The sequence below is a fragment of the Brachyhypopomus gauderio genome, unplaced genomic scaffold, assembly GCF_052324685.1.
Source record: "Brachyhypopomus gauderio isolate BG-103 unplaced genomic scaffold, BGAUD_0.2 sc43, whole genome shotgun sequence".
Lineage (NCBI taxonomy): Eukaryota > Metazoa > Chordata > Actinopteri > Gymnotiformes > Hypopomidae > Brachyhypopomus > Brachyhypopomus gauderio.
This window is the reverse complement of record NW_027506869.1, coordinates 1,961,291-1,988,662: the sequence shown is the minus strand read 5'-3', so window position 1 is coordinate 1,988,662 and position 27,372 is coordinate 1,961,291. Positions and strand designations below refer to the sequence as shown.

The following is a 27,372-nucleotide window of genomic DNA, read 5'->3' as shown; positions in this document are numbered from 1 at the left end:
CAAAATGCAAACGAAAATAAGTTTCAAATAACCAATTATATAAAAAATATATACTTTTGATATATATTTTTCTGTTTTGCATTCATAACATATACTTTCTGTTCTTGGATTTACTTTTGCTTTTGTGGAACTATTGAAACAAAAATCACACCATACAGATCCTCTTTCCTGAAACGCCGTCTACATACGCGGGTATGCGGCGTGATTGTAAAGTTCTCCCTCCGGATAGCAACAATCCATTTAACCGCGGTCCTGCACATTTTAAAGTAATACCACTGCAGGTGGCAGCAGTACTTCGTGTTGTTTTTTTTTTTTTCTTTTCAGTCAGGCATCTACACGGGCTGTCTGTTTTGGGTCCTATAACAAGTTCCTGGTCCACGTCAAGCAGGATCTGAGCCGACGAGGATGGCAAAAGAATGAAAATACAACACCGATGCGTAAAGACAGCGCTACATAACTGACAACAGTTGAACTTTAAAGTGTTTTAAAATGCCGGCGCAAGATTAATCTTCTGCTCTTTTATATATATATCAGACACGTACATCAGACACTGGAGGTACGTAGCCACAGGTCACACCTTACAGGAGCTGATGGCCACAAGACCGTTCAGTCTCTCGCAGAACAGGGGTGAGTTTCCCGAAACGTTCGTAGCTCTAAGTACTTCTTAACCTCATACGTTTCATACGAGGTTACGAAGTACTTAGCGCTACGAACGTTTTGGGAAACCCACCCCAGTTCGGTAGTCGCACCGAGCCTCGGAACCACCTGCAGCATAAATTACACGCGTTGTGGTGTAATGTGTACGTTGCATGTAAACTGAGCAACGTAGCGGACTGTTGACAGCTTTAGTTTGACATTTGTTTTCATGGTAATCTAGCAGTGATTAGGGAACTGTAGTGTATAGCTGTGATCTGTCGTGTATAGCTGTGATCTGTCGTGTATAACTGTGATCTGTCGTGTATAGCTGTGATCTGTCGTGTATAGCTGTGATCTGTCGTGTATAACTGATCTGTCGTGTATAGCTGTGATCTGTCGTGTATAGCTGTGATCTGTCGTGTATAACTGATCTTTGGGTTCTGTGCGTCGTCAGGATGGCCTGGTTTGCTGAATTAGCTGGCCGAGCAGAGGACTTCTTAAATAAAGTGGACCAGGGTGCTGCTACTGCTCTGACGAAAACTCCAGGGCAGAAATCCTCCCTGTCGTCGTACAACCCTATGGAGCCGGTCGGCTCCTCTCCCGAGAACCCTGCAGCCCACGCTTATGAGACCCAGCATGGCTACACAGCCCTCCCCTCCGGGCAGGACACAGCCGGCTTCATCTCCACCGCTGCTGGGAACATTAAGAAGTCCAAAGCCACCATGCTGGCCGGCACCGCTAACGTGCCCGGCACAACCTCTCTGGGGTCTGAATACGGGGGCAGCGGCGCAGTCAAAGCATCTTCCAACTTTGTTCGGCCGAAGAAACCGGAAGTGAACGACGATCTCCTGTTCGACTTCCTGAACAGTTCCGACCCACCGCAGAACGAGAGGAGGGAGGTCAGGAGAGACGCGCCGCCCAGAGCTCCGGCTCAGACCGACGGGGCGGGCCAGGCACAGGTAGGTGCCGCCCCTCAGGTGGCCCCTCCCATCCAGGCCACGCCCCCCTCTGCACAGGCATTGTCTCGCAACTCTAGCCTGAGTTCCCTCACGGCCAGCACGCACAGCGCCAAGACCGAGGACGGCTCTGCTAGAGACCTCAGCCAAGGTACTGAACCTAGACCAAATGAACAAACTGGGTTGTCTGTGCAGCTGATTTCCTGACAGGATTTATCTTAAGATTAATCAAAATGAATTAGTCCTGGTCCTACAGGCTTACCAATGTAAACTTCAATGTCAGCAATAATTTGTCCAGTATATTTAGTACAGCCACTTTTTTTATTTAAACAACCACTTTGTGCCCTTTTTATACTGAATTAATGACTTGGAAGTACTTGGAAATACCATGGTTCCACCATTTTTTTGTTTTGTTTATTTTTTTCCTCTCTCCTCACAGGTGGTAGTCCAGAGAGCACAGACTCTGGTGTGGCCGCACCCCCTGAACCCCAGGTGGCCGCAGCGGAGTCGGCCGGTCCGGAGGAGCAGGTCGGCCAGGTGCTGTCCAGCCTGCGCCTGGAGAACCAGCTGTTACGCAGCGAGGTCTCCTCCCTTAACCAGGAGATGGCGTCACTCGTCCAGAGAGCGAAGGACGCGCAGGAAGGTGTGAGACCACGAGCTCTGCGACTGCTGCGTTTTCTTACTGATTTGGTCGTAAAATGGAACGGAAAAAATATTAAGGCGTCGGGCCCCTGTCCCAGTGTATGTTAATATTACGAGGTTGGTCAGTCCGGTCCACTGAATTAGACGTGACGTCTGTGTGGTCCAGAGCTGTATCAGGCACGAGCGCGTACTGAGAAGTGGAGCGTGGAGCAGTCTCGCTCCGATCGCTCCTTCCGGGAACTGCAGGAGCGCGTGGGCGACCTTACGGAGGCCCTGTCGGCGAAGGACGCTCAGCTGGCCGTGCTAAAGGTGCGACTGGAGGAGGCGGATCAGACGGTGAAGGCCCGTAACTCCGCCCTCGAGGAGGCCCAGACCGAGAGGACCAGGTGGGTCAGCAGCAGCTCCCATGCCTGCATGTCCTGTGCACTCGTTAACGCTGGCTCGTTAACGTTAGCTCGTTAACGTTAGCTCGTTAACGTTATCCTGTTACATGTCCTGCCTGTGTCTTCCAGGATCATGCAGGACCACAGCGAGGGCAGCAGTCTTCACTCCCAGGCTCTGCAGACCCTGCAGGAGCGCCTTCGTGAGGCAGAGGCCACGCTAAAGAGAGAGCAGGACAGCTACAGACAGATGCAGGTGATGCTCACGCCCACATGGGGAGGCGGGGCCTACACAAACCCCACCTACCCTGGCCCTTGAGGCGCTCTTGGCTGAAAGGCCAGGGAAGACTTACAACCGACATACTGTTACACTTGAGTTAAGACTGAATTTCTAATGTAAGTCCAGTTTTCAAAAAACTCACTAAAGTTCACAGGTTTGTGAAAAGGTAGCAATTCTGTTTTGAGGAGGCGAAAAGAATCGGAGCTGGGTGACCAGCCAATGGGAATGCTTGAACGCTGGCTAGCATGGGTTTCCTCTCCCGGGGTGGGCGGGGCTGACTCGAGCGTGTGGTTGGCCGGCAGGGCGAGCTGGCGGCGCGGCTGGCGCGGGTGGAGGCGGAGCGGCAGACGCTGGCGGAGACGCTGACGGGTGCCGAGCGCCGCACAGCGGAGGAGCGGCAGCGGGCGGAGGAACTCCAGCAGCAGGTCAAGAGTTCCCGCACGGCCGCCGACTACGCCAGGCAGGAGCTGCAGGACTACAAGAACAAGGCGTCCCGCATCCTGCAGGTCTTGCGCTTCCCGCCTTCCTGTCTGTGCACTTACAACCATAAGCCCATTCAAAACACGTTTTACAAAACAAAATCTCACTCCATCCATCCATCCATGACAGCCCAATAACATTCTAATGTTCGAGGGCTCATTTGCATATTGTACAATTCCACAATATCGGTATCGTGATAATCGATAAATCGTGCAGCCCCATGTTGATGGGTTTCACGGTGTTTCCAGTCCAAGGAGAAGCTGATCAGCAGTCTGAAGGAGGGCTCGGCTTTGGAGCTGCTGGACGGGGGCGTGGCAGCAGAGGCGGAGCTAGAAGAGCTGCGGCACGAGAAGGAGCTACAAAGGGAAGAGATCCAGAAGCAGCAGTCCCAGATACAGAGCCTGCGCTCGGAGATGCAGGTGTGCACGTGTTCCCACAACTCAGGTGGTCAGCTAGTGGAGGGGAGGGGGGGGGGGGGGGGGAGCTGGCGGCTGGTGGGCTGACTGCCTACTGCCCTGCAGGATCTGGAGAACCAGGCCCTGGTGGAGGCCGAGGGCTGGAGGGAGCAGCTGCGTGACGCGCAGGAGCAGCTCGCACAGCAGGGCCGAGCCAAGCAGGAGGTGGACACGGAGCTGGAGCGCTGCAGACAGGTGCGAGGGCGTGTTGGGGAGAGAGGAGGAGGAGGTCTGGAACCCTCACGCAGGCGTGGTGGGAAGGAGATGGGCTCCTCAGATTAAACCTCCTGCACATGGAGAGACGGTTGACACTGGGTTTTGCATGGTCAGCAATATTGTGATTTGGAAAAAACATCATAGATAGACGTGAAGTAATGTGGTGTGTGTGTGTGTGTGTGTGTGTGTGTGTGTGTGTGTGTGTGGGGGGGGGGGGGGGGGGGGCGGCACAGGAGCTGCACTATATGGAAGAGGAACACCATCGTGCTAAAAGCACACTGCAGAGTCGCATAAAAGACAGGGAAGATGAAATTCAGAAACTCAGGAACCAGGTGTGTGTCTCTGTCTCTCTCTCTCTGTCTCTGACACACACACACTTAATACTACACAATCATATCTTCATCTTAAAGACGTTTCTATGTAACCCACATACCTTGACATCATTTGTCTCACGGCCACTTCCTGTCTTTATCCTACCCCGCCCCTCCTCTCCCCAGCTGACCAATAAGGCTCTGAGCAACAGCGGCCAGGCGGAGCTGGAGGGGCGGTTGCACCAACTGACGGAGGCTCTGATCCAGAAGCAGACCATGCTGGAGGCTCTGGGCACAGAGAAGAGCTCACTGGTCTTCCAGCTCGAACGGCTCGAGCAGCAGCTGAAGACCACTCAGGGCGACCAGAGTGGCGGGCCGCACATCAACATGGCCGCCGTGGAGGGGCCAGGTTAGCCCACGGCATGATGGGAGAGGACGTGCCAGTCAAGGAACTTTTTAGGGACCTAGACTGTATTTTTAAACACAGGCTAGTTTTAGGGTTGTGGGGTGAAGAGCTGAGGGGGGAAATATTGGTTTAGGACAAGTGTTTTTGTAAAAGCTTCCATTCTGTGATCCGCACACAATTTCAGGCTAATCTTAGCTAATCTTACCTTCTGTAACAGAGTTGTCTGAGCACTTGTGTGTGTCGGTCTGACCGAGCACTGCTTCTGTGCTCACACCATAGGTGCCAGACAGAGGAACCCCACCGTGCTGTTCAGCGACCACGACGGAACGGCCACAGGAGTGTACGGGAAAGTACGCAAAGCAGCCAACACCATCGATCGCTTTAGGTACCGCTCCCGTCCTTCAGTCTCGTACTCGCCATAGCAACAGATGCAGGGTCCGTTCAGACGATTACTTGAGTGATCCAAGCCCTCAGCATCACCTTTATCTGAGCACTACGAATTATATTTGAGGCACTTTTCTAACCCTTTTGATCACTTGTGATTCTTGTCTACAGTATTCGGTTAGGGATCTTTCTCAGACGGTACCCCATGGCTAGAGTGTTTGTAATCCTTTATATGGTGAGTAAAGCTGTGGATCCCAACGTACACCCTTGTACTATGTACTGTATGTTTTAAATATATATTTATATGTATTTAACAATGTAGACATGGAAATTACATGATTTTTATATTGCATTCACAGGCACTACTGCACCTCTGGGTTATGATTGTGCTGTTGACGTACACCCCCGAGATGCACCCTCAACCATCACATCCCGGTGGCAGATAAAAGACATTGATATGCACATTTAAATCTGTCTCAAATATTCTACATGTACAGAAAACCTGTAATGGCTGTTTGTAGCTGGGTGGAGGCTCAGATGTTCCTGCTCTCTGAAGGAAGACCCACCATTTGCACAGAAGTACCATGGGACAGTTCGAAGATCTTTCTCTCTCTCTCTCTCATCCCCTTTCATCTTTGATTTTTCTTCCTTCTATTGATCTTCTTACTCTCACCTCTCCCCCTCAGACAAGTTTATGGCATCAGAACACCATCAAGTGAGATTTGAAATTTGGGTTTTATTTAATGAAGATTCTTTTTGTTGTCTTGTCTTCAATTTTTCGATTATAACCATGGTTATTTTTGTTACAATACAAATTGTATTTCCTCACTGATTACTTTTAATAAACGTTAACGCCGTGACCGAAACCGTATCCGTTGTCTGTTTTGATTGTCATTACTGAATTGAGCAATACGGTTCATTCAAAATGAATACATATCTAAAGATTTCGAGTACTAATTTTATATACCCAAATGAACTAAAACACTGTCGAGTTCAACATGATTGTTTCTAAGTCGGCTCGTTTTTGACCTGTTGGCTGGCTGTTAATCTCAACTCCACCCAGCGGTGTCGCTGTTGTGCAGTAAGTACCTTCTCTGCGTGGGGGAAGAAAGCTTGTTGGTCCGCCACGGTCCCATAATCCTCTCCTCCTGTCCACGTCCCACCTCTGACGGAACGATGGCTGCGGTCGAGGTGGCAGTTGTCGGCACGGGCGAACCAAAACAAACGGAAAAAACCAGCTAACGCGACCGACCCGGACCACCTACAGCCCATGGCGTCGTTATTTCCCCTGGACGTTATGCTTTATAACTGCGTAGACTGTTAAATTTATGTTTTCTAGGGTCATTTCTGGCCAGCTAACCGTCGCTAGCTGCTATTGTTAGCTCGCCGTCGCCGACCAGACCCCCCCCCCCCCACTGGGCCGGGCTGCACTGCGGGGGTTTCTGTCATGTCGTCCTGGTTGGGGGGGCTCGGCTCCGGTCTGGGCCAGTCCCTCGGACAGGTCGGTGGAAGCCTGTCCTCGTTCACCGGACAAATCTCAAATTTTACCAAAGATATTCTACTGGAAGGGGCCGAGGAGGTGGGAGGTGAGTGTTGGGAACCACCATATGGAGCAGCAGGCTCGGGCCTACAGCTTGACAAGTGTGTCATATTTTAATAGTCGTTATACGTGTGTGTTTTAGGCTATTGTGGGTGAATGTAATGGGCTGTTTTGCGGTGTAGTTAGTGTACGTGTTGTACAAGATGGGCCGGTGTCCGGCTTCACGGATCAAGTCTTAACTGGACCCATGGGGCTAAAGTTGAACACTAGTCTTTTATTTTCCTCTTTTCCTGAATGATACAGACCCTTTATTGCAAACCTTGCGCTACGTATCATCAAATGCCAGCGTGAATGCGCCGTAACTCCATCCATGTGTGCTTTGGAGTGTGTGTATTAACAGTAGTGCAGTCCTGAAGTCCTGCAGCCCCGTGTGCGTACTGGCGCCCCCACGCGGTCAGTCCTGACTGGGAACTTTGACCAGCACCTTCCAACGAAGCACTGATGGATAAGCTCGCGTGTGTCTGTGTGTTACAGCACTTCAAATAATGATCTAGTCGGTGGCGAAGCAGCAGATGTTGGAGCTCGTTTTGTGAAGTCCTCCGTGTTTTCTGCTACAGCAGAGCGAATTGTGATGTGGAAGGCCATCCCAGGATTCACTGACTCGCGACACCTTATCGAAGATGCATGTGCATCAACAAATCCCTTTTAATTCGACATTCATTTGGCTCATAGGTGCTAAATTCTAACTCCATAAATCCACGTTTATTGGAATTGTGGTCCTGGCGAGTTGGTTATGTTGGTGTGTGTGTGTGTGTGTGTGCACGCGCGTTTGTGTACAGGAGGACTGCTCTTGTGCACTTGACACCCACCTTCAATATATTTTAACTCTAGAACTGTGTGGACTGTATTTATCTGGTGGTTTTCCCATGGAAAAGAGAGAGACCAGAGGCAGTTTAAGAAAGACCTCTGTGTGTTTGAGCCAGTCCTGACTTTATAAGGACCGATCTAGAGAGAAAGACTATTTTTTTTGCAGTAATGTCTTCAGCTGATCTAACCCATCATGTGTCTGAAGACCAGTTTTACACTCTCAGATAAATGGCTGCGTAAACTGACACATTTGCTTTGCATCAGAGGCTCTACGTTGTCATAAGGTCTCCTGGTCCCCTGGTCAGTGATGTCATGAGGTGTGCAGCTTTTAACTGGTAATATTGTGACGTAGCCAAGCAGCGCAAAGTTTTTCCACTGTGCCTTCACTGTATATATTTCCTTTGTGTTTCATAGTCCTTTGGAAAGGCAGTGTGTGTCATTTAAGTCCTGGGATGTGTGTTGCAGCTCAGATGCATATGTGGGCTTGGGTAGATATAGAGAATGGGAATGTGACGTCAGCAGACATGAAAGACGCAATGCATTATGGGAGTTTAGGACACAGAAGCTACAGTAGCGACTGGTAAACTACGAGGCTCAATTTTCTTTACCTTAATCTAGTACGAATTACGATAATATGGTGAATACTTGCTGTGTTTTCAAGTGCCACAAACAGGGGGGCGTATAAAAAATGTAGTACTCTTTCCTGCTGAACCTGATCGATGCTGCTGTTTTGTCTGAACTTCCACTGCCGCTGCCTGAGCCTCTGTTAGCGCTAAACCTAAACCTAACCCTAAATCTAGCGCTACCAGATTAGTAAGATTCTCACAGTGCTGCTGCAGAACAGACAATTCACATCCATCCTTTCCGTGGTCACGAAGATGCAGTAATGACTTCGGCACTACCACTGGCTTAACAGGGTCTCCATAATGATGGTAGTAGTCCTCCATTCCAGAAAGACAAACAGCTTTGCTATGAGTGTGCAAAAGCTGAAGCAAGGGAGACCAGTCAGAGAGTGTGGGTTTATGCTCACAGATTTCTGGAACTGACATGAGTACGTATACCCGGCTTAATTTTCTCTCCTCTGATGCACTTGTCAAGTGCCTTCCTCTTAGCTGCACCAGTGGAGAAGTCAATCTTGTGAGCCACCTCTGCTTGAACCTTGTCAACATTAGCAGGCATCATCCAATAGGCTGGAACATCATTGACCGTTTTGGTCACCCATATCCACACTGCTACTTAAATTTTAAACAGGAGAGCCCCAATGTGTGTACAGGACTCTGCGATGCCAGCCATGTATGTGCAGTAGGGATGTGGAGATTCACCGATTCACATCGGTACACATTTCTGCGATTCGACTGCACCGGTAGATTCAACGTGCATCGGGTTTAATTTGCGCAGACGTTCACAACAAAGATGGAGGGAAACGAGAGCATTAGCAAAGACAAAGATATTTAAGGCACCAAAAAAGACACACAAATCAAACGTGTGGCAATATTTCGGGTTTTTAAAGCGATGTGGTCAACTTGACAAGACGCACGCAATCTGCAAACAATGCCGTGGGGCTATCAAATACGTTAGTAGCACAACGAACCTGGCGACACACATGAAAAGACTTCACGGTGTGGACATCTCTGCGGCCGCTACCCCCTCGTAAGTCTAGCAGACAGTAGTGTTGCAGATCATAATATTCACTATGTTAATAGAGAGTAAAGTAGAATTGTGCTATTTAGTTAAGAAAACTGATGGGTTAGGCCAATACATCCTCAAACCTCAACTAACTGTATCGAATGATCACTTATCAAACCGAATCCTCATATAATAAGTCATATCGTTATCAATCATTTTTGAATCGCATCATATCGTGAACAGGAGTGATTTGTATCGCATCGTATCGACAAGGGGTTTCAGAGTATCGCAGTTATATCGCATCGGTGGCAGTGTATCGAGATGTGTATCGAATCTAGCTTAGTGGTGAAGATATACATCCCTAATGTGCAGTGTGCGCAGTCCATCTGACCACTAGAACTGATGATCATGGTTTGAGCGGAGGTTCCCTGAGGCACTGAGTGCAAAACCTACAAAAACTACAATTACTACAATGCATTGCGTCTTTCGTGTCTGCTGACGTCACATTCCCATTCTCTATAATAATACATATATTGATTCTGTAATCAACTTTAACTTGTCGCGTTAATCGATATCGCGTTTACTCTTTACACGGTCCATTTTTTCTTGAATCCGTGTCCTAAAATATGGCGGCCACTTCCCAGCATGCAATGCGTCGTGACGTAGATTCCCATTCTCTATAAATTACATGTCCATATGCTCGCGGTGCGGTAAAGTGTGTGTGCACTCGCTGTGCGGTAAAGTGTGTGTGTCATCTGTATGTGTCTGTGTTACAGATGCGGCCACCGAGCTGCAAGTGTCCAACTCTAAGCTGGCTGAACTGCAGTCTGCATATTATGCACAAAAGGCCGAGGTACGTTTTCTTGTTTTCTCATGACGGCTGATTTTTGTGTATTATTGTCAGGTGAGTAGCTGCGTGATCTTCGGCTGTTCACTGTAACTTGATGCAGGTTTTCACTTTATCAGAGACTGGAAGAACGTGTTTGCTTTCTGTGTGAGCCCATTACAAGGTTTTCACATTGTCTGTTTCCCTTTCTCCCTCCTTCCTTTCTCTGCCCCCCCCCTCTCTCTCCCCCTCCCCCCCATCTTCCCCACTTCAGTATGAGCGTTTGAGGAGGATCAACGCTGAGTTGGAGGAGAAGCTGGAAGCGTCTGAGATCCAGGTCAAACAGCAGTCGCTGGATTACAGGACTCTGTTGCAGCAGAAAGAGGTTACACTGCCTCACTTTCTAGCTCCCTCTCCGAAACCTCTGCATGTCTGAAACTTGTTGTCTGGAGTTTGATCAGACCCACTATATTGTGTTTGGTTTTCTTCACGCTTAACCCACATGGTGTGTGCATGATTCCAGGTGGACATTAGCCATTTGAAAGCCCGCCAGAACAGTCTGCAGGAGGAGGTTCAGAAACTGCGAGGCTCCGCCCATGACCTCGGCCCGGCTGCTTCTGACCACGCTGTTCTCCCTGTTACCGTTACCACCGTCGCCACCACGGCAACATCCTCTTCCTACCTTTCCCGCCCTTCGACCGCACATCACGGTTTTCATGGCGACGAAGTGGACCTGAGCGATGTCCTGTGGTCGCAGCAGGAAATCAACAGGCTGTCCAATGAGGTTCATCGCCTGGAGGCGGACGTAGCCCATTGGAGGAGAGTGGCAACTGCCCAGGTAGCAACTGCAAAAATACATATGTCACAGTACTTAATATAAAAAAAGAATTTGGTTGTTTGGTTAAGTGAATGTCTTTTTAGAGTTTGACATTTATTTATTGAGTTATTTTGTTCCTGTATATCAGACGTCTAAACTCTCAGGAGCAGAAAATGCTGAGCAGGGAGAGATCCTGAAACTGCAAAAAACCATCAAAGTGAGATCACTCTCTGTCTTCTACGAGATTTAGATATTGTTTTATTCAATAATACCTTTTATAAATATATTATAGAATTAAATTCAGTCCAATATATTCTCCCATTTGGCAGAGATTTGCATAAGCTCTCCCTAAATTTTTATGCATTTGCTTCAAACCAATCAGGAGCTGCGGGAGTCAATTGGGCGGGAAGTTGACGAGCACCAGCACGAGTTGGCGGCACTGCAGGATGCCCATCGGCAGAAAATGTCCGACCTCACAAAACGCCACAGGGAGGAACTAGCTGAGTATGAGGAGAGAATTGAAGAGCTAGAGGAACAGTTACAGAGCGGTGAGAAGACCCCACCACTCATTAAGGACTTGCTGCTGGTGTTTTACATTTTGGCTCTTGCTTGATGTGCAGTTTTCTGTTTGTCCAGAAGGTGGTGCTGCACTTACCACCCTAGCAGCACCACTGGACCCTTACAAGCTCGAGGAGCTGCAGGCCACTGTGCGTTCCCTACAAGAGCAGGCGGAGCTTCAGAGCAAGGAGCGTCGTGAGTTAATGGCGAGTCTTGAGGGGGCGGGTCGTCAGATAGCGGAGTTGGAGCGCGAGAAGGAGGAGGCCAAGGCGGAGAACGCTGAACTCCTTCAGAACTACAGTCGCCTCCAGAGTTCTGTCAGCGAGCTCCAGACCCGTGTGCAGGAGCAGGAGGGCAAAGCCATTCTCAAAGCCCACCAAGACAGTGAGATACAGGCCTTGAGAAGAGCGCTTGCAGGTACCTGGGAGGCTTGAGGCTTCACCTTCAGCTGGGGCTTCCCATGTTCACTTCTGGAACACTAGCTGCTCTTATTCGTTAACTAAAACTCAACCACTGGTGTACATTTTTGTTTTACAGCAGAAAATTACTTGTTTAATTAATGCAGTTTGTTTAATTTATACTATTTTAATTTCTTAACCGGCAACTGACGTTTACCTTTGTGGTGTTCGATGTTTGTAGTTGCAGAAAAAGAGGTGTCCAGATTGACTGAAGTAAGTCTGCCTCCGTTCCCCAGCACCGATACATCCACGGCGTACGCAATATGACAAAAAATTATTTCTCTAATATCAGGTCTGTTTCAAGCTGGTTTATTTTGTGTCTTCAGGTGAGTGAATCGAAGGCGGAGGTGGAGCACGCTGACATTCTGGAGCTTAACACAATCATCAGTGCACTAAGACAAGAGAAGGAGGCGCTGGTGAACCAGAAGGTCATTTACAAATGCGTGATCTTGGATGAGTGAAGTAGTTCTGTAGTTGATGAATACTTCGTAAATAACCTTTGAATAACAGTGGTCATATTTGAGTAAGAGATAGCATGCTGTACTTTCTAATTTGTTGCTAAATGATGAATAATTAAATTAGTTATTTTCCACATACCAGTTGAATGAATGTTCTTTATTGGAGTTAATTAACTGATCTAGGATTTGTCTGTTGTTAACTGTAATGTCCTTTGAAGTAATTTAGCTTTTTGGGGTTTTTAACGTAATTTCATAAAAACGAAAGTAAGGAGTAAATCATGTGTGTGTCTGTAGTAATTAATGCCCTGTTGACTTCTGTGGGTGCAGTCAGTGTTGACTGAGAGACTAAGGCTAGCTGATGAGAAGTTGGTGTCGGGTGAAGCAGAGACCTCCGAGGATCTCCACCTGGCTGTCCCCAGCTTGAAGAGCCAGCTGGAGCAGAAGGAGCAGGACCTCAGACAAGCACATCTCAGCATAGACACACTCTCAGTGGAGCTGGAGGAACTCGACCGGCAGAACCAGGAAGCCACCCAGGTTGGTCTTCTTCCAGCCTGAACATCTGATTCATATGGTGTTTTGCTGATCCTAAATCTTGTTTGTGGTAATATGTTTACTGGTTTCTTTCTTCAGCATCTCATCAGTCTGAAAGATCAACTGGCTGGACAGAAGTCCCAGGCTGAAGCTGAGATTACCTGTCTGAAGTCTGAGCTCGCCACCTCGTTCCATGACAAGGAGACACTACAACAAGAACTGGAGACTCAAATGGAGAAACTTAGTCAGAGTGCCTTTACCCTCAATGAGCTCCACATGGGGAGACAACAGCTGGAGTCCATAGTGAAGGAGCTGAGGGACAAGCTAAGCAAGTCCCAGGAGTCTGGTAAGGAGGCGCGTCAGGAAGCCTCCAACCTGAAGAGGGAGCTGCAAGAAAAGGAAACTCAGCTGGCTGCTGTTCGTGACGAGCTGAGTCGAACAAAGGAACAGGGTGATGAAGTTGAGGGTCAGCAGTTGGTTCTCGAAGTAAAAGATAAGGAAATTCAGACTTTGATGAAAGAACTAGGAGAATTAAAGGTCTCATATGAGAAAACATCATCTGAGGACTTTGAGCTGAAGATGGAGAGCAAAAAGTTGAAAGAACAATGTGTTCAGGCTCTTGAGAAAGTTGAGAATCTTGAGCGGCAGTTACGAGACAGCCAGGCTTCCAGCAGCAGAGTAACCTTGGAGAAGGACACTCGTATTGAAGCTTTGAGATTGGAGAAGAACCAGATAGAAGGGGAGCTGTGTCAAGCAGAAAGGCAACTGTCAGATCAGGCTAAACAGTACCAACAGACCATAGAGGATCTGACTAGAGCTCGTACTCTGGACGCCTCTGCGTTGCAGATGGAGCACGAGCGTGCCGTGAAGCTAAATCAGGACAAGGACCTGATGATTGCAGAACTGAAACGTGAGCTGGACCAGGTTGTGTCCGACCACAAAGACACCAGTGAGATGCTAAACATGACCGTGGCCGGACAGAAGCAGCTTACAGACCTTCTACAGGAGAAGGATGCTTTTGCAGAGTCACTCAAAGCTCAATCCTCTGAAGCACAGAAGGAGGCGGAGGCCGTCGTCTCGCAGGCTAGGCGAGAAAACGACGCCCTCAGGAAATCGGTAGAGGAGAAGGACAAGCAGCTCGGGGCCATGAAGGAAGAGAACAGCCATCTGAAAGAAGAAATCGACCGTCTGAGAGACCAGCAGAGCCGACCGCAGCCGCTGTCCGAACCAAGGACGCTGGACATCATCACGGAGCTGGAGACTGAGGTCACGCAGCTCAAAGCCTCAAAAGAGCGACTGGAGGCAGAGGTGGGGGGATTGAGCACCTCCTCAGAAGAGCAAAAGGAATTGCTTTTACAGTCGCAACAGGCTCTACAAGTGCACCAGAACGAGCTGGAGCAGGCCCGGTTCAGACACGAGCAGAGCACGCTCAATTATGAAACGCTCATTGGCACCAAAGATGCGGAAATTGGACGTCTACAGGCAGAGATAGAAAGGCTGAGCGAGCAGAGACAAGGTCACCCTCGGACTGTGGACATCCTTCAAGAAGACAAGACTCACCCGCTTGGTGGTGAGAATGGCAATGAGAAGCATGACTTATCCAAGGTGGAGATTGAAAGACTCGTGAAGGGCATCAAGGAGAAGGAGACCGAGATTATCCAGCTAAACGAAAAGAACCTTTCTTTGACCAAACAGCTGGACCAGCTTGTGGTCTCTCGCGACGAACTTGGCAAATTGTCACAGATGGTCCTTCAGAAGGATCTAGAAATCCAGGCACTACACGCACGCGTTTCAGGAGGACATGGCCAGGACCTCTTGTTGCTCCAGCAGCAGGTGCAAGCGTATGCAGTGGAACGAGAGCAAGTTCTCGCCGTGCTGAACGAGAAGACGCGCGAGAACAGTCATCTGCGCTCGGAATACCATCGCATCATGGACATCGTGGCAGCCAAAGAAGCCGCCTTGCTTAGACTTCAGCAGGAAAACCAGCGTCTATCCTCCATGAGTGACCCTTCTGGTAGTCAGGAAATGTTCAGAGAGACCATCCAGAACTTGTCTCGAATCATCCGTGAGAAGGACATCGAGATCGACGCCCTCACCCAGAAATGCCAAACGCTGGTCACTGTGCTTCAGGTGTCTGGCGGAGACTCTGGAAGGGGTGGATCGGGCAGCGGCGTGAGCAGCAACCAGTTCGAGGAGCTTCTGCAGGAGCGAGACACCCTCAAGCAGCAGGTGAAGAAGATGGATGAGTGGAAGCAGCAGGTGATTACCACGGTGAAGAACATGCAACACGAGTCTGCGCAGCTTCAGGAGGAACTCCTCAAACTTCAGGGGCAGGTGTCCGCGGACAGCGACTGCAGCTCCCAGCTGTCCGTCGACTACGCCAGGCTCATCCAGAGCTATGAGCAGAAGGAGCAAAAGCTAGGAAACTTGAGTCAAGAGCTCGCCCATGTCCAGCAGACCATAAGCCAGCTCACCAGCACAAAAGACGTCCTGCTCGGGAAGCTGGACGGCGTTGCTCAGACTCCCGACGCTCCTACGCCATCTGCCCAGGTGGCTGGACAGCAGGTCGAGGTTGCAGCTCTGAGCCTCCAGGGGGCAGCACCGCGCCTCCAAAATGAGAATCTGCTGACTGAACTGGAATCCTTACGGAGGATGCTAGCAGAGAAGGAGAACCTGATAAGAACTCTTCAGGAGAACAACCACCGCCTGGCGAATTCGGCATCCTTGTCGGAGAGCGAGCAGAGAGGGCACGTGGAGGAGCTGAGGCAGGCGCGGGACAAGATGGATAACCTGCTGCGCTCCCTCCGAGAGAAGGACCTGCTCATCAAGACCAAGGGAGACCAGCTGAACCAGGTGAGTCTAAAGATACCGTTGCTGTTATTGGTCAGATGTTTTTGCTCTGAGGCTTTAGTTGAGCAGGGCATTTGGAGGAGCCCAGGACGTTCTGGTGAGTTACTTGGTGAGCTGGGTCTTTTTCAGACATTTAGCTCTAGAAGGACAAGAGGCCAGGTTCTGCCAAAAGGTTATCCAAACACCTCGTGGTGATGCTTGTTTTCATCCTATTCCATAAAAGCATCATTGCACAAAAATCGCTGGCACCCAAAAAGCAAAGCAATGAAACAGAGGCTTCAAGAAAACACCAACAAGGATATGCAAATGTTTGATTCTCATTGGTTCACATTGGTGTTCATACATTTGCATAAGTACGACATCTCTCCCGTTTTGTAGGTGAGTGAGAGTTTGCGAAACCGCGAGAACGATAACGAAGTTTTGAAGCAAGCCGTCACCAACCTGAAGGAGCGCGCCCTGATCCTGGAGCTGGACGTGAAGAAGCTGCGGGAGGAGAACGAGAGCGTAGCGGTGAAGTCGCGCGAGAAGGAGACGGAGTTCCGCGCGCTGCAGGAGACCAACATGCAGGTGTCGCTGTTGCTACGGGAACGCGAGTTCGAGTGGAAGGCGATGAGCGAGAAGGCCGCAGCTGTGGAAAAGCTGCTAAAAGACCGTGATCAGGTGTGTGTGTTTGTGTGTCCGCGTGCTTTATTAAAATTACGTACTTCCTTTTCTTTGGTACTGCCTTGGCTACTGTTTGACTTTCTCCATGTCATTTATAGCATTCATCCCTTAAATAATGTGTGTGTGTGTTTGTGTGTGTGCGTCTGTGTCTAGGGTAAGTCAGGGGAACTGAACCAGCTGCTTAACGAGGTCAAGTCCATGCAGGAGAAGGCGGTTTTGTTCCAGCAGGAACGAGACCAAGTGATGCTGGCTTTGAAACAGAAGCAGATGGAGACCACCGCCCTGGCGGCTGAGGTAAGATCACCTGTGAGCAGGTGCGGGTCCACCGTTTGTGCCCCGCGGTGCTTCGGTGCCCCTTTGCTTCGACCCGTTCGACGGCCGTAGCGTTGACTCCAGGCCCGGCGTGGTCCTCCGTGTTGCAGCTGCAGCGTGCGGGCGAGCGCGAGCGGAGGCAGACACAGGAGCTGGAGAGACTGCGGCGCCACCTGCTGGACGTGGAGGAGTCGTACACGCGCGAGGCCCTGGCCAGCGAGGAGCGCCAGCAACAACTCCGCCGCAGGCTGGCGATGCTCGACGAGAAGCTCGCCTCGTCCTCCAGCGCCGTGGAGAGCGCCAGGTCTGCGGAAATCCCCCTCCGATCCCCCCGGGTGGAACGGGTTTACGGCGGCCCGCGACTGACGCTGTCTGTCTGTCTTCAGTCAGCAGGCCAGTCTGCAGGTGGAGTCTCTGCAGGAGCAGCTCAACGGTGTGGTCAAGCAGAGAGACGAGGCCCTGCTCCAGCTTCGTACTGCACAGGAGCAGGTCAACCAGTACGCAGTATCCCTCTCCAACCTGCAGATGGTGCTAGAGCAGTTCCAGCAAGGTTAGGCACACTCCAACACTAGAGCTGGCTTCTCTCTCTCTCTCTCTCTCTCTCTCACACACTCTACATTGTCAAGTCATTTAATCACTAGCTCAACATTAACTACAGTACCCAGTATCCTGCAGATACACCATTGAGTCCCAGTGTTGCAGACTCAAGAATCATAACAGTAATGGCTGCAACCTATTGGGGCAGAATAAATTTTAAATAAACTTGTTCTACATGTATACCCACTAACACACACACACACCCTCCAGAGGAGAAGGCCATGTACTCAGCTGAGCTGGAGAAGCACAGGAAAGAGAAGGACCAGTGGAGGAAGAAAGCAGAGGCCCTGGAGGACAAGGCTTCCGCTCTGCAGGTAAAACACACACACACACACTTGCTCCCTTTCTTCCTGTTGTCAGCAAAATATGGTTTGAACATTATGCATGCTCTGATCGTGTGTGTGTGTGTGTGTGTGTGTGTGTGTTTCTCCTGGTGAAGCTCAATCTAGACGAGGCGAATGCAGCCCTGGATTCAGCCTCTCGCCTCACCGATCAGCTGGACGTGAAGGAGGAGCACATAGAGGAGCTGCAGAAGCAAGGTGTGTGCGGAGCGTGGAGGACACACACACGTTACACACACACACGTTACACACTCCACATTCACTTCGTTGTGGTGGTACACACACTTTCTAATTTTATCTTCATAACCTTCTGAACGTGTTCAAAAAGATGTCGGGCTTAAATCGGCTGTCCATCGTTTACATAATCCCTCATAGAGGAACCCAGAATCTCCTAATCCCTCATAGAGGAACCCAGAATCTCCTCCTGCAGAAACTTCTGCTTTTGATAGAAAAGCAGAGTAACCAGCTGATGAATGTTACATAAATACAACAGTATGTCTGATGTGCCTCATAACCAGTAATTGCATTCAGGGATAAACACGTAGTTTCACCACCTTCAAGGAGAGTCTAAGGACCTGGTAATAACAGCTGGAGGTTTCAGACCGAGCCTCCATCTTGCAGTTGGAACTGCGTTCCCCACAATGCTTTGGGAATAAAACTCCGGGATCCACAAATGAGTGCCTGCTGCTTCCTGTCTGGGGTGTGATGAAGCACCCAGCCAACATCCTGCATGCACCTGCTCCTGAGCGAAGGGATTTGGTCCTGCTTTGAACATCAGCCAGCAAAAGGTCTGTGCCGTTTCCTGGATCGGCTCGGTTCAGGTGGATTTGTCTCTTGAAGTGGGATGAATTTAGAAGGTTCTCCGGTTTCACGGCTTGTCGTGGATTTATGGTCAAGCAGATCGCATTCGTTCAGCGTCCTCGGGGACAGCAGAAGGAACACTTAATCCACAGCCACGAGACCGATGGAGTCTGGTGAAGACCGCAGGCAGGGGTGGATCACACATCGGGCCAGTGAAGCCAAGACCCAGGGGCCTTGTGGGAGGAACCAGGGGCCTTGTGGGAGGCCCCGGAGCAAAAGAACCCAGACTGTGCACAGATTGGAAGATTCCAAAGATGCTTTTGTCCAGGGGCCTTGCAAAACCATGATCCGTCCCTGAGTGAGAGAGTGAGAGTGAGAGAGCGTTGTCGCTGCCCACTCTAGCTGAGACTGCGGGCGATGTTAAAGATGGATGGTTTGAATTCCTCCATCTCCTCTCACTGACATTGTTTTTTTTTTTATTGTTCGGGCCCGCCAAACTCTTGGCTGAGAGAGAGAAGGAGAGGGAGAGAGAGAGCACATTTCTGTTTTTCCATACACTCTGTTTTTTATTATCTACCTTTTTCCCCCTCTCTTTCTGCCCTCCTCCTCCTCCGTTGCCAGAGTGATGGTCTTCCTCTTTTTCTAATTGTGCTCAGCCAGAGATCAGTAAGAGTGGAGAAGGGTGGAGGAGTCTGATGTATGGACCTGGCCTTGTGCGGCCACGCTGTATATTTACCACAGGGGAAGGGTAGGTGTGTGTGGGGGGGGGGGGGTAGGGTAGGTGTGTGTGGGGGGGTAGGTGTGTGTGCAGGGTAGGTGTGTGGGGGTTGGGTTGGGTTTTGGAGACCTGCCGTGCGCTCTAGACGTGTCCACAGCCCACATTCCACTGCAGTTGCAGCCATGAGCACGTTTTCATTTTCCTACGTTCTTATCGAGATCCTTAATTGATCCAAACCCAAGTCATCTGCTTAGAAAAAACGTTTCATCCCAGTGGTGGTCTTGTGCTATCTCTCTCTCTCTCTCTCTGACTTTGTCTTTTACTGCCATTGTGCTGTATGCGCATGTTTTCTCTTGCATTACATCACAAAATGAGACCTGCTTACATCTGTTTTAGTACCCATGAACACACATACAACACCCACATAGGCTAAATGTTCAGACGGTGGTTCATCACATACTCTCTCGCTCTCACTCACTCGCTCACTCGCAATGAGAGGTCCAGACATTTGTTAGTTTGTTTTAAAAATGTTCTGAAAGGCCTAAAGCAGTAGTTGGTTATATTTGCACAGTAACTACTTATGGAAGTTATGATGGAAGTTTTCCTTAGTGTGTCTAAAGTGTGCAATGGTGTGTGTGTGTGTGTGTGTGTGTGTGTTGGGGCGGTTGCAGTGGCTCTCAAGCAAGAGATGCTGGATGAAGCCCAGAAAAAGCTGACCAGCCTTCTCAACAGCACAGAGAGCAAAGTAGACAGGTAAGACGTTAAAAGCCCCAGCCTGTCGGGCGGTGCAGCCTGTCGGGCGGTGCTCCCACACCACAGCTCAATGGCTGTAGCTTTCACTGTTTTCCTGGACTGCTGTAACATCCCTCCACCCCCCCCCCCCCCTCAGAGACCTGATGAGGAATCTGTTTTTGGGATATTTCCACACCCCCAAAAACAAGCGCGCAGACGTCCTGAGATTGATGGCTAATGTGCTTGGATTGGCACGAGATGAAGTGGACAAGGTGGGACTCCGCACCCTTATTCTACCTCTCCTAAATCTCCTCCCCTCCTCCTTCCATCTCTTCCCCCACTCTCTCCCTCCCTTTTCCTCTGTCTGACTTCTCTGTAAATGTCATTTGAAACGTAGTTTGGTTTGCCCTTCAGCGTGTCACCCAATGAGACCTGGGTTCGAATCCCAGCGGTGTCAAAGTCAATAGAGGATCATGAGTAGGATGATAACTACCCCCCCCCCCTCGTAAATCAAATGGGTGTGATGTTTCACAACAGGAGGGAGACAGAAACTCTTCGTCTGGGTGCACGGGAGTGAACCTCCTCTTCAAAGCGAGAAACCCCTCTGGGGTCAGCCCGTAACGAGTGGTCTGATTACCCCATGACAGCTGCAGAGCTCCTAATGACCTTTAGCGCCCCTGTGGATCGCGAGGTCAGCGCGGCAGATGCCGTCTAGAATCTGCTGCGTAACGGGACGAGCGTGACTCGCCTTTGCACCTACAGAGAATTCTCTCCATCGAGGTTTGAGTCAGTCACGGACAGTGCCAGGCTCCGACGAAGCCACACGACCCGGGTCAGACTTTCTCGGGCCACTGTAAGCGCCGCACGGGACTAGAATAAACAGCACAGACGCCCGGGGAAGGAGAACAGACACAGCTGCTCCTCAGACGTGGTGTTTCTACGGTCTCGGCCTTTTGGAGTAGGATACGCCAGTAAAATAAAAGCACACGACGCGTGTGATACATGCTTTTGATTCAGATCATTTATTAAGTAATTTATTCGCACCAGTTATGAGTGGTTAGTAATGAGACTCACAGCTATGAGCTCGAGTTGGGCTGGACCGAGTTCAGTAAGTGAACTGTTGATTTTGGAAATCAGCAATTTGGCATCATTTGCATAAAGATGTTAGAATCACTACAGATGTTGTTAGAAACTATTAGAATAATAGTCTGCTTTTCAGATCATAGGTTTGTGGCTTTTATGTGAAATGAGGGAGTGCGCGTGCACACACACACACACACACACACACACACACACACACACACACAGAGAAAGAGGGAAAGTTGTCCAAACCTATCCAAATACCTTTCAGAAAGTATAAATGAAACATAAGCTAGATGGAATGCCACAAGCATACAGTGATGGTGTAAGAGGGGAAGAAAGAAGGACCAAAGTAGATGGAGACTCGTCCAGACACGTCCAGACTCATCCAGACTCATCCAGACACGTCCAGACTCATCCAGACACGTCCAGACTCATCCAGACACGTCCAGACCTGTCTAGTTGCCTGTCCTTTCAAAAAGGCCACAGCCAAAGGAATGGACAGAGAGGCCTTGAACGTGAGGTCCGTAACAGGGCGGTGGATTAAGGGCGGGAACGTGAGGTCCGTAACAGGGCGGTGTGTTGAGGACGGGAACGTGAGGTCCGTAACAGGGCGGTGGGTTGAGGGCGGGAACGTGAGGTCTGTAACAGGGCAGGAACGTGAGGTCTGTAACAGGGCGGTGGGTTGAGGGCAGGAACGTGAGGTCTGTAACAGGGCGGGAACGTGAGGTCCGTAACAGGGCAGTGGATTAGGGGGGGGGACCTGAGGTCCGTAACAGGGCGGTGGATTAAGGACGGGAACATGAGGTCCGTAACAGGGAGGTGGGTTGAGGGCGGGAACGTGAGGTCTGTAACAGGGCGGGAACGTGAGGTCTGTAACAGGGCGGGAACGTGAGGTCTGTAACAGGGCGGGAACGTGAGGTCTGTAACAGGGCGGGAACGTGAGGTCTGTAACAGGGCGGGAACGTGAGGTCTGTAACGGCGGGAACGTGAGGTCTGTAACAGGGCGGGAACGTGAGGTCTGTAACAGGGCGGTGGGTTGAGGGCGGGAACGTGAGGTCTGTAACAGGGCGGTGGGTTGAGGGCAGGAACGTGAGGTCTGTAACAGGGCGGGAACGTGAGGTCCGTAACAGGGCGGGAACGTGAGGTCCGTAACAGGGCGGTGTGTTGAGGGCGGGAACGTGAGGTCCGTAACAGGGCGGTGGATTGAGGGGCGGAACGTGAGGTCCGTAACAGGGCGGTGTGTTGAGGGCGGGAACGTGAGGTCCGTAACAGGGCGGTGGGTTGAGGGCGGGAACGTGAGGTCTATAACAGGGCGGGAACGTGAGGTCCGTAACAGGGCGGTGGATTAAGGGCAGGAACGTGAGGTCCGTAACAGGGCGTTGGATTAAGGGCGGGAACGCGAGGTCCGTAACAGGGCGGTGGATTAAGGGCGGGAACGCGAGGTCCGTAACAGGGCGGTGGATTAAGGGCGGGAACGCGAGGTCCGTAACAGGGCGGTGGATTAAGGGCGGGAACGCGAGGTCCGTAACAGGGCGGTGGGTTGAGGGCGGGAACGCGAGGTCCGTAACAGGGCGGTGGGTTGAGGGCGGGAACGCGAGGTCCGTAACAGGGCGGTGGATTAAGGGCGGGAACGCGAGGTCCGTAACAGGGCGGTGATTTGAGGGCGGGAACACGAGGTCCGTAACAGGGGGGTGGATTAAGGGCGGGAACACGAGGTCCGTAACAGGGGGGTGGATTAAGGGCGGGAACACGAGGTCCGTAACAGGGCGGTGGATTGAGGGCGGGAACGAGAGTTCCGTAACAGGGCGGTGGATTGAGGGCGGGAACGTGAGTTCCGTAACAGGGCGGTGGGTTGAGGGCGGGAACGTGAGTTCCGTAACAGGGCGGTGGGTTGAGGGCAGGAACGTGAGGTCCGTAACAGGGCGGTGGGTTGAGGGCGGGAACGTGAGTTCCGTAACAGGGCGGTGGATTAAGGGCGGGAACGTGAGTTCCGTAACAGGGCGGTGGGTTGAGGGCGGGAACGTGAGGTCCGTAACAGGGCGGTGGGTTGAGGGCGCGACTTCTGTCCAGTTCCTCATTTCAGAAATGCCTTTACTCCAGGAGCACTGCAGGTGGGCTGGAGTCCAGCTGTCCAACTGTCCCTAAACAGCTGTAGCCTGTGGTTTAGGCCCCCAGTGACCACATTTAGTGTGCCCAGAGGCTTGGGTTCATGCCTATATATCGACCTCTCTCTTTCTTTCTCTCCCCCGCCCTCCCTCTCTTGAAATTCCACCGTTCATGGCTGTGGGGTTGTTGCAGTGGTCGCGCTGAGGTTTGTGGCATTGTTTGAAATGGTCATTTTTATGGCTGAAGACTGTTCTGGGATCAGTTTTGTCAGGCGTTTATAGACTGAAATTGAGTTCAGTTGGGAAGCTCTGAACTGCTGTGGGGTTTAATGACATTCAAACATGTGGTTTGGTTTCTAGGAAAGACGAGGGGATTTTTTTTCCCCTGTGTGGTCGTTGATATCGGATATCAGGCTGTGTTTGTCCAAACTAAAAGCCTGTTTTCATGAACACACAGTGCTACCCTACTCTCCCAATGACCTGTGTATATCTCTCTCTATTTCTTTCTCTCTCTCTACCTGCCCAGCTGTTGTATGAAGAGGGAGGCAGAGGGGTGACTGGTTGGGTCTCTGGCTGGTTGGGGGGCAACAGAACACAGAGTGTCCCCAACACACCCCAGAGACCCACACAAGGCCAGAACCTCAACGGGGTGAGTCTTCCACACACATCAGACTTGAGCACTTGTTAAAGCTTGGAACACGCGCACTCAAAATGTGATATCAATAACTAATATGTCATAGGCAGTAGGGGGACAGTTGACGTGGATACACAGTCACAATCATCCATACGTATCTGTCTTGTGCAGTCTTTTTCTGAGATGTTTGTAAAGTTCCTGGAAGTGGAGTCCAGTCCAGCCGTCCCTGCTCCTAAACTGCCTGTTTACGACATCAAGCCCCTGAGTGCGCCCCCTCCTGGACGGAGTAGCGCCAGCACGCTTGCAACAGGTACCGCACTAGGGTCTGGAGGTAGTTCCAAAATGAAACCCAACCCTCATGTTTTCAGATCGACTGCTGTAATCTACAGGTCACTGTATATCATGGAAATGTAAATTTCAAACTCTGAAAGATTCCCATAGGACTCAAAAGTATAGTAATAGTATGAGAAGTACTGTACATATAACGGCACCTAGATGAATTTACTCTTTTACCAGTGAAGGTCTGAATGCAGCAGTTTGAAGTTATTTGATGACTGAAAACGACTTTTCCGTTATTACTCGAGTGCAGTGGTTTTGTCTGACCTCGTCTGTATTGTACAGGAGCGGCAGGTCCTGGTAGACGTGGCCTGGAGTCCAACCCTTTCCTGGCACCTCGTTCCGCTGCTGTCCCTCTGTTGGCAGGCGGGTCAGTGGGCGGAGCCGGGGGCGGGACCGGCGGGCACTTGCTTATGAAGCCCATCTCAGACACTCTGCCCACATTCACGCCCGTGCCTGTGGCAGCAGAGGCCAGCGCCGGGGCCGTGCTCAAAGACCTGCTCAAGCAGTGAGTGGCTATTCACGCCGCCACTCAAAGCACTTTAGCCAATAGGCAATGCCAGAGGCACTACAGGACCCCCTGCAGGACAGCAGCAGCGACCAAATGGTGTTTGTCAGATCATCTTTACAACAACACACCCTAAAAAGACGAATTACGAGACCGAAGACTAAATGATTCCTTTTCGTCTCTTATCCTTTTTTTCCCTTTACTTAGCAAATAACACTGTACGGTCACTAATAAAAGGAATTGAGTTACTTCCCCAAAACAGAATAATTCCAACTGTCGTTAATTTGCGGGACTGAATCAGAATTTGACTCTAACTGTTGCAACACGTTACCCTGAGCTGTAGGGGGCGACAAACCACTGCATCACACCCCCCCCCCCCCCACCAGTGTTTTCTCGTCGCCCGTAATCAGAAGTGCTTTTCGGGTTACGAGACCGGAAGTCCTTTGGTACACGTGCTTCGTTTCGATGGGGTTGTTACTCCGTGGAAATGCGGGTTGACGCCCCATGGCACCTACGCATCCGTGGGATCCGGTAGACTTCCACCGTGTCTGCGAAAAGCATAGCGACCACTGCTCCCTCCGTCTCTCTTTCTCCAGATGGCTGCCCACTTGGCGGTTACAGTAATCAGTATAATGAACAGTTTCGGTTTGACAACTGAATATTATACTTCTGCTATGTATATCTATGCTATATAAATATATAGTTATATAAATACAAATCATTTGTATTTTTTTGGGGTTTTAATTACATGGGGATTGGTAGAAAAGTTCAGCAGTTAGACCTGGAAGTCTGACAAAGCGGTAAAAGAGAAACCAATGCGTGTATATATCGGTGAATATTAATAACCACAGAATGAGGCAGCGTATGATCTCGCACTCTCAGAATGAAGGCTCATGTTCCATATGTAAATTACGGTGTGTGTGTGTTTTAATAACCATCAGAAAAGTATTTTCCACCAAACATCAAAGGATGAGCTGTCACTTCTTTTGTCCCTGTAAAAGTAAACCGTTTTATGCAAATGTGGGCTAAGCAATACTTAGTTATGAATTTTGGAGTTTGAGTGTGTACTGTTATTAATATAATGGTTGAATTTCCTGAAGATTGGTTTAGTTCACATTTATAAATCTTTTGGGGTTTAGGACACAGCTGGTGATTTGAATTTGTGTTACTCATACAATGTTTGTTACACCAAGCAGAAATAAAGACCTCTGCATATGCCAAGTTGTGAAGTGTTTTTTTCAAGTTTAAATGATCGCTAACTCTACAAGGAAAGAAGGTCCGATGACCTTTCACCTTCGCTCTTAACGCTGATGAAGCTGTGTTCTGACTCCACTCCAAAACTTTGCGAACAACACGAGTTTGTGGACTGCATGTTTAACTAAAAATGTCAAATGTGTATAATTTTCAGTGCCATCCATTTAACAATATTAGTTATGGAAAGCTGCTGCTAATGCGTAATGAAAAGATATTTTTCTAATTGGATAAAAAGAATTTCTGGATCAGGAGCGAGTCCCTTGCCTCCAGTGGAAGAGTTCAAGTATCTGGGGTTCTTGTTCATGAGACGAGGGTGGAGTGGTGGGTGGACAGGCAGATCCGTGCAGTTTAACGGACGCTGTACCAGACCGTTTTGGTGGTGACTGAGCTGAGCCAAAAGGTAAAGTTCTCGATTTACTGGTCTACATTTCGACTCTCACCTATGGTCACAAGCTCTGGGTAGTGACCGAAAGGATGAGATCACAAATACAAGTGGCTGAAATGAGTTTTCTCTGCAGGATTTCCGGGTTCGCCCTTCGAGATGTTCGATCATCTGGGAGATATTCGGAGTAGAATTGCTGCTCCTCCATGTAGAGGTGACTCGGGTGTCTGGTCCGGATGCCACCTGGGCGCCTGCCTGGTCAGGTGCTCTGTGCATGGCCAACTGAGAGGAGACCCTGGGGAAGGAGAGATTACATCTCTCTGCTGTCATGGGAATGCCTCGGTATCCCCCCAGAAGAGCTAGAAGAGGTGGCTGAGGAGAGGGAAACATGGGCCTCTTTGATTAGGCTACTGTCCCTGCGACCCAGACCTGGATAAGCATTTGCAAGTGGATGGATGAATGGATGAATTTCTAATGTTTTAAAGGTTTAAAGACAGAGCAACTTTGGGGCGGGGTCTGGTCTGGAATTCCAGCAGTGACATAGCTTATCCCACTCACCCAACAGTACCATGGTTGCTGTGTTTCCTCCCTACAAGCTAATGGGATTCCTGGCACAGTTAAATGGTTTGAATCACCAGCTATCCAGACTTGTGCCCTGAATTTGTGTATAAGAAGAAGTCATCTTTTCAAGCAGCACACTGTCAATTACATTTGATTGTTTATAATGTATGTGGTGTAGCATTAGTATAATTTTTTTAAATACTCAAAGCTTGACATGTATGTGGAAGTGTATACATGGAACTCTTCTGTACTGTAACTGAATTCAGGACATAAATAGAGGTGTTGAAGTGAAAATGTTCTCAAATATGGCCTGTCTGTGAATACACTATAGTTTGTAGTATTTACTATAACATACTATTTAGGAGTGAACTATGACATGTTCATTCCATTACAATGCTTTTGGCTCACAGATGGAATGTATGTAGAGTATTGTGGAGTAAACTGTAATAATTTTAAGGTGGGGTCAAGTTCAAATACAAGCTGTCTCCACACAGCCAAGCAAAATAACACAGTCCTCCTTAAAAGCACCTGATATGAATGCCCTGCATTCTTCTGCACCATACCTCTCTTAGGAAACTGTTAGTCCACATTATCCTTGTAGGATTCGCTCGTCAGCCTCTGATTAAAGTTTGTGTTCAGCCTAACTAATAATATTTAGTTATTTAGAA

General features: G+C 49.7%; 2 protein-coding genes across 3 annotated transcripts; both read left to right on the top strand.

Moving 5' to 3' along the window:
- The first annotated feature begins 331 nt into the window (after positions 1-331).
- On the top strand, positions 332-6,017 carry golga5 (golgin A5). The gene is made up of 13 exons (XM_076985819.1): positions 332-556; positions 1,091-1,743; positions 2,032-2,235; positions 2,401-2,620; positions 2,747-2,870; positions 3,197-3,400; positions 3,623-3,793; positions 3,896-4,024; positions 4,279-4,377; positions 4,543-4,765; positions 5,042-5,147; positions 5,318-5,381; positions 5,506-6,017. The coding sequence occupies exons 2-13, from the start codon at positions 1,092-1,094 to the stop codon at positions 5,590-5,592; spliced, it is 2,283 nt and encodes a 760-aa protein (XP_076841934.1). The 5' UTR covers positions 332-556; position 1,091; the 3' UTR covers positions 5,593-6,017.
- A 273-nt stretch (positions 6,018-6,290) lies between these two features.
- trip11 (thyroid hormone receptor interactor 11) lies at positions 6,291-25,724 on the top strand. Of its 2 annotated transcripts, none has more exons than XM_076985818.1 (22): positions 6,291-6,732; positions 9,956-10,032; positions 10,280-10,390; positions 10,529-10,843; positions 10,971-11,039; positions 11,205-11,370; positions 11,462-11,797; positions 12,020-12,051; positions 12,165-12,266; positions 12,624-12,830; positions 12,927-15,680; positions 16,056-16,337; positions 16,494-16,634; positions 16,763-16,956; positions 17,039-17,202; positions 17,460-17,563; positions 17,689-17,788; positions 19,781-19,862; positions 19,999-20,113; positions 23,556-23,678; positions 23,835-23,973; positions 24,285-25,724. In XM_076985818.1, the coding sequence occupies exons 1-22, from the start codon at positions 6,594-6,596 to the stop codon at positions 24,509-24,511; spliced, it is 5,979 nt and encodes a 1,992-aa protein (XP_076841933.1). In that variant the 5' UTR covers positions 6,291-6,593; the 3' UTR covers positions 24,512-25,724. The 2 variants fall into 2 exon arrangements, with proteins under 2 accessions (XP_076841933.1, XP_076841932.1); XM_076985817.1 differs by having other exon boundaries at positions 11,459-11,797.
- The last annotated feature ends 1,648 nt before the right edge of the window (positions 25,725-27,372 follow it).

Bases quoted from the DNA above. Each gene is read 5' to 3' on its own strand.
- trip11 (XM_076985817.1), top strand. From the start codon at position 6,594: ATGTCGTCCTGGTTGGGGGGGCTCGGCTCCGGTCTGGGCCAGTCCCTC. The intron at 19,863-19,998 runs GTAAGACGTTAA...CCCCCCCCTCAG, and splicing joins ACAGAGAGCAAAGTAGACAG to AGACCTGATGAGGAATCTGT. The intron at 20,114-23,555 runs GTGGGACTCCGC...CTACCTGCCCAG, and splicing joins CACGAGATGAAGTGGACAAG to CTGTTGTATGAAGAGGGAGG.
- golga5 (XM_076985819.1), top strand. From the start codon at position 1,092: ATGGCCTGGTTTGCTGAATTAGCTGGCCGAGCAGAGGACTTCTTAAAT. The intron at 4,025-4,278 runs GTGCGAGGGCGT...GGGGCGGCACAG, and splicing joins AGCTGGAGCGCTGCAGACAG to GAGCTGCACTATATGGAAGA. The intron at 4,766-5,041 runs GTTAGCCCACGG...CTCACACCATAG, and splicing joins GGCCGCCGTGGAGGGGCCAG to GTGCCAGACAGAGGAACCCC.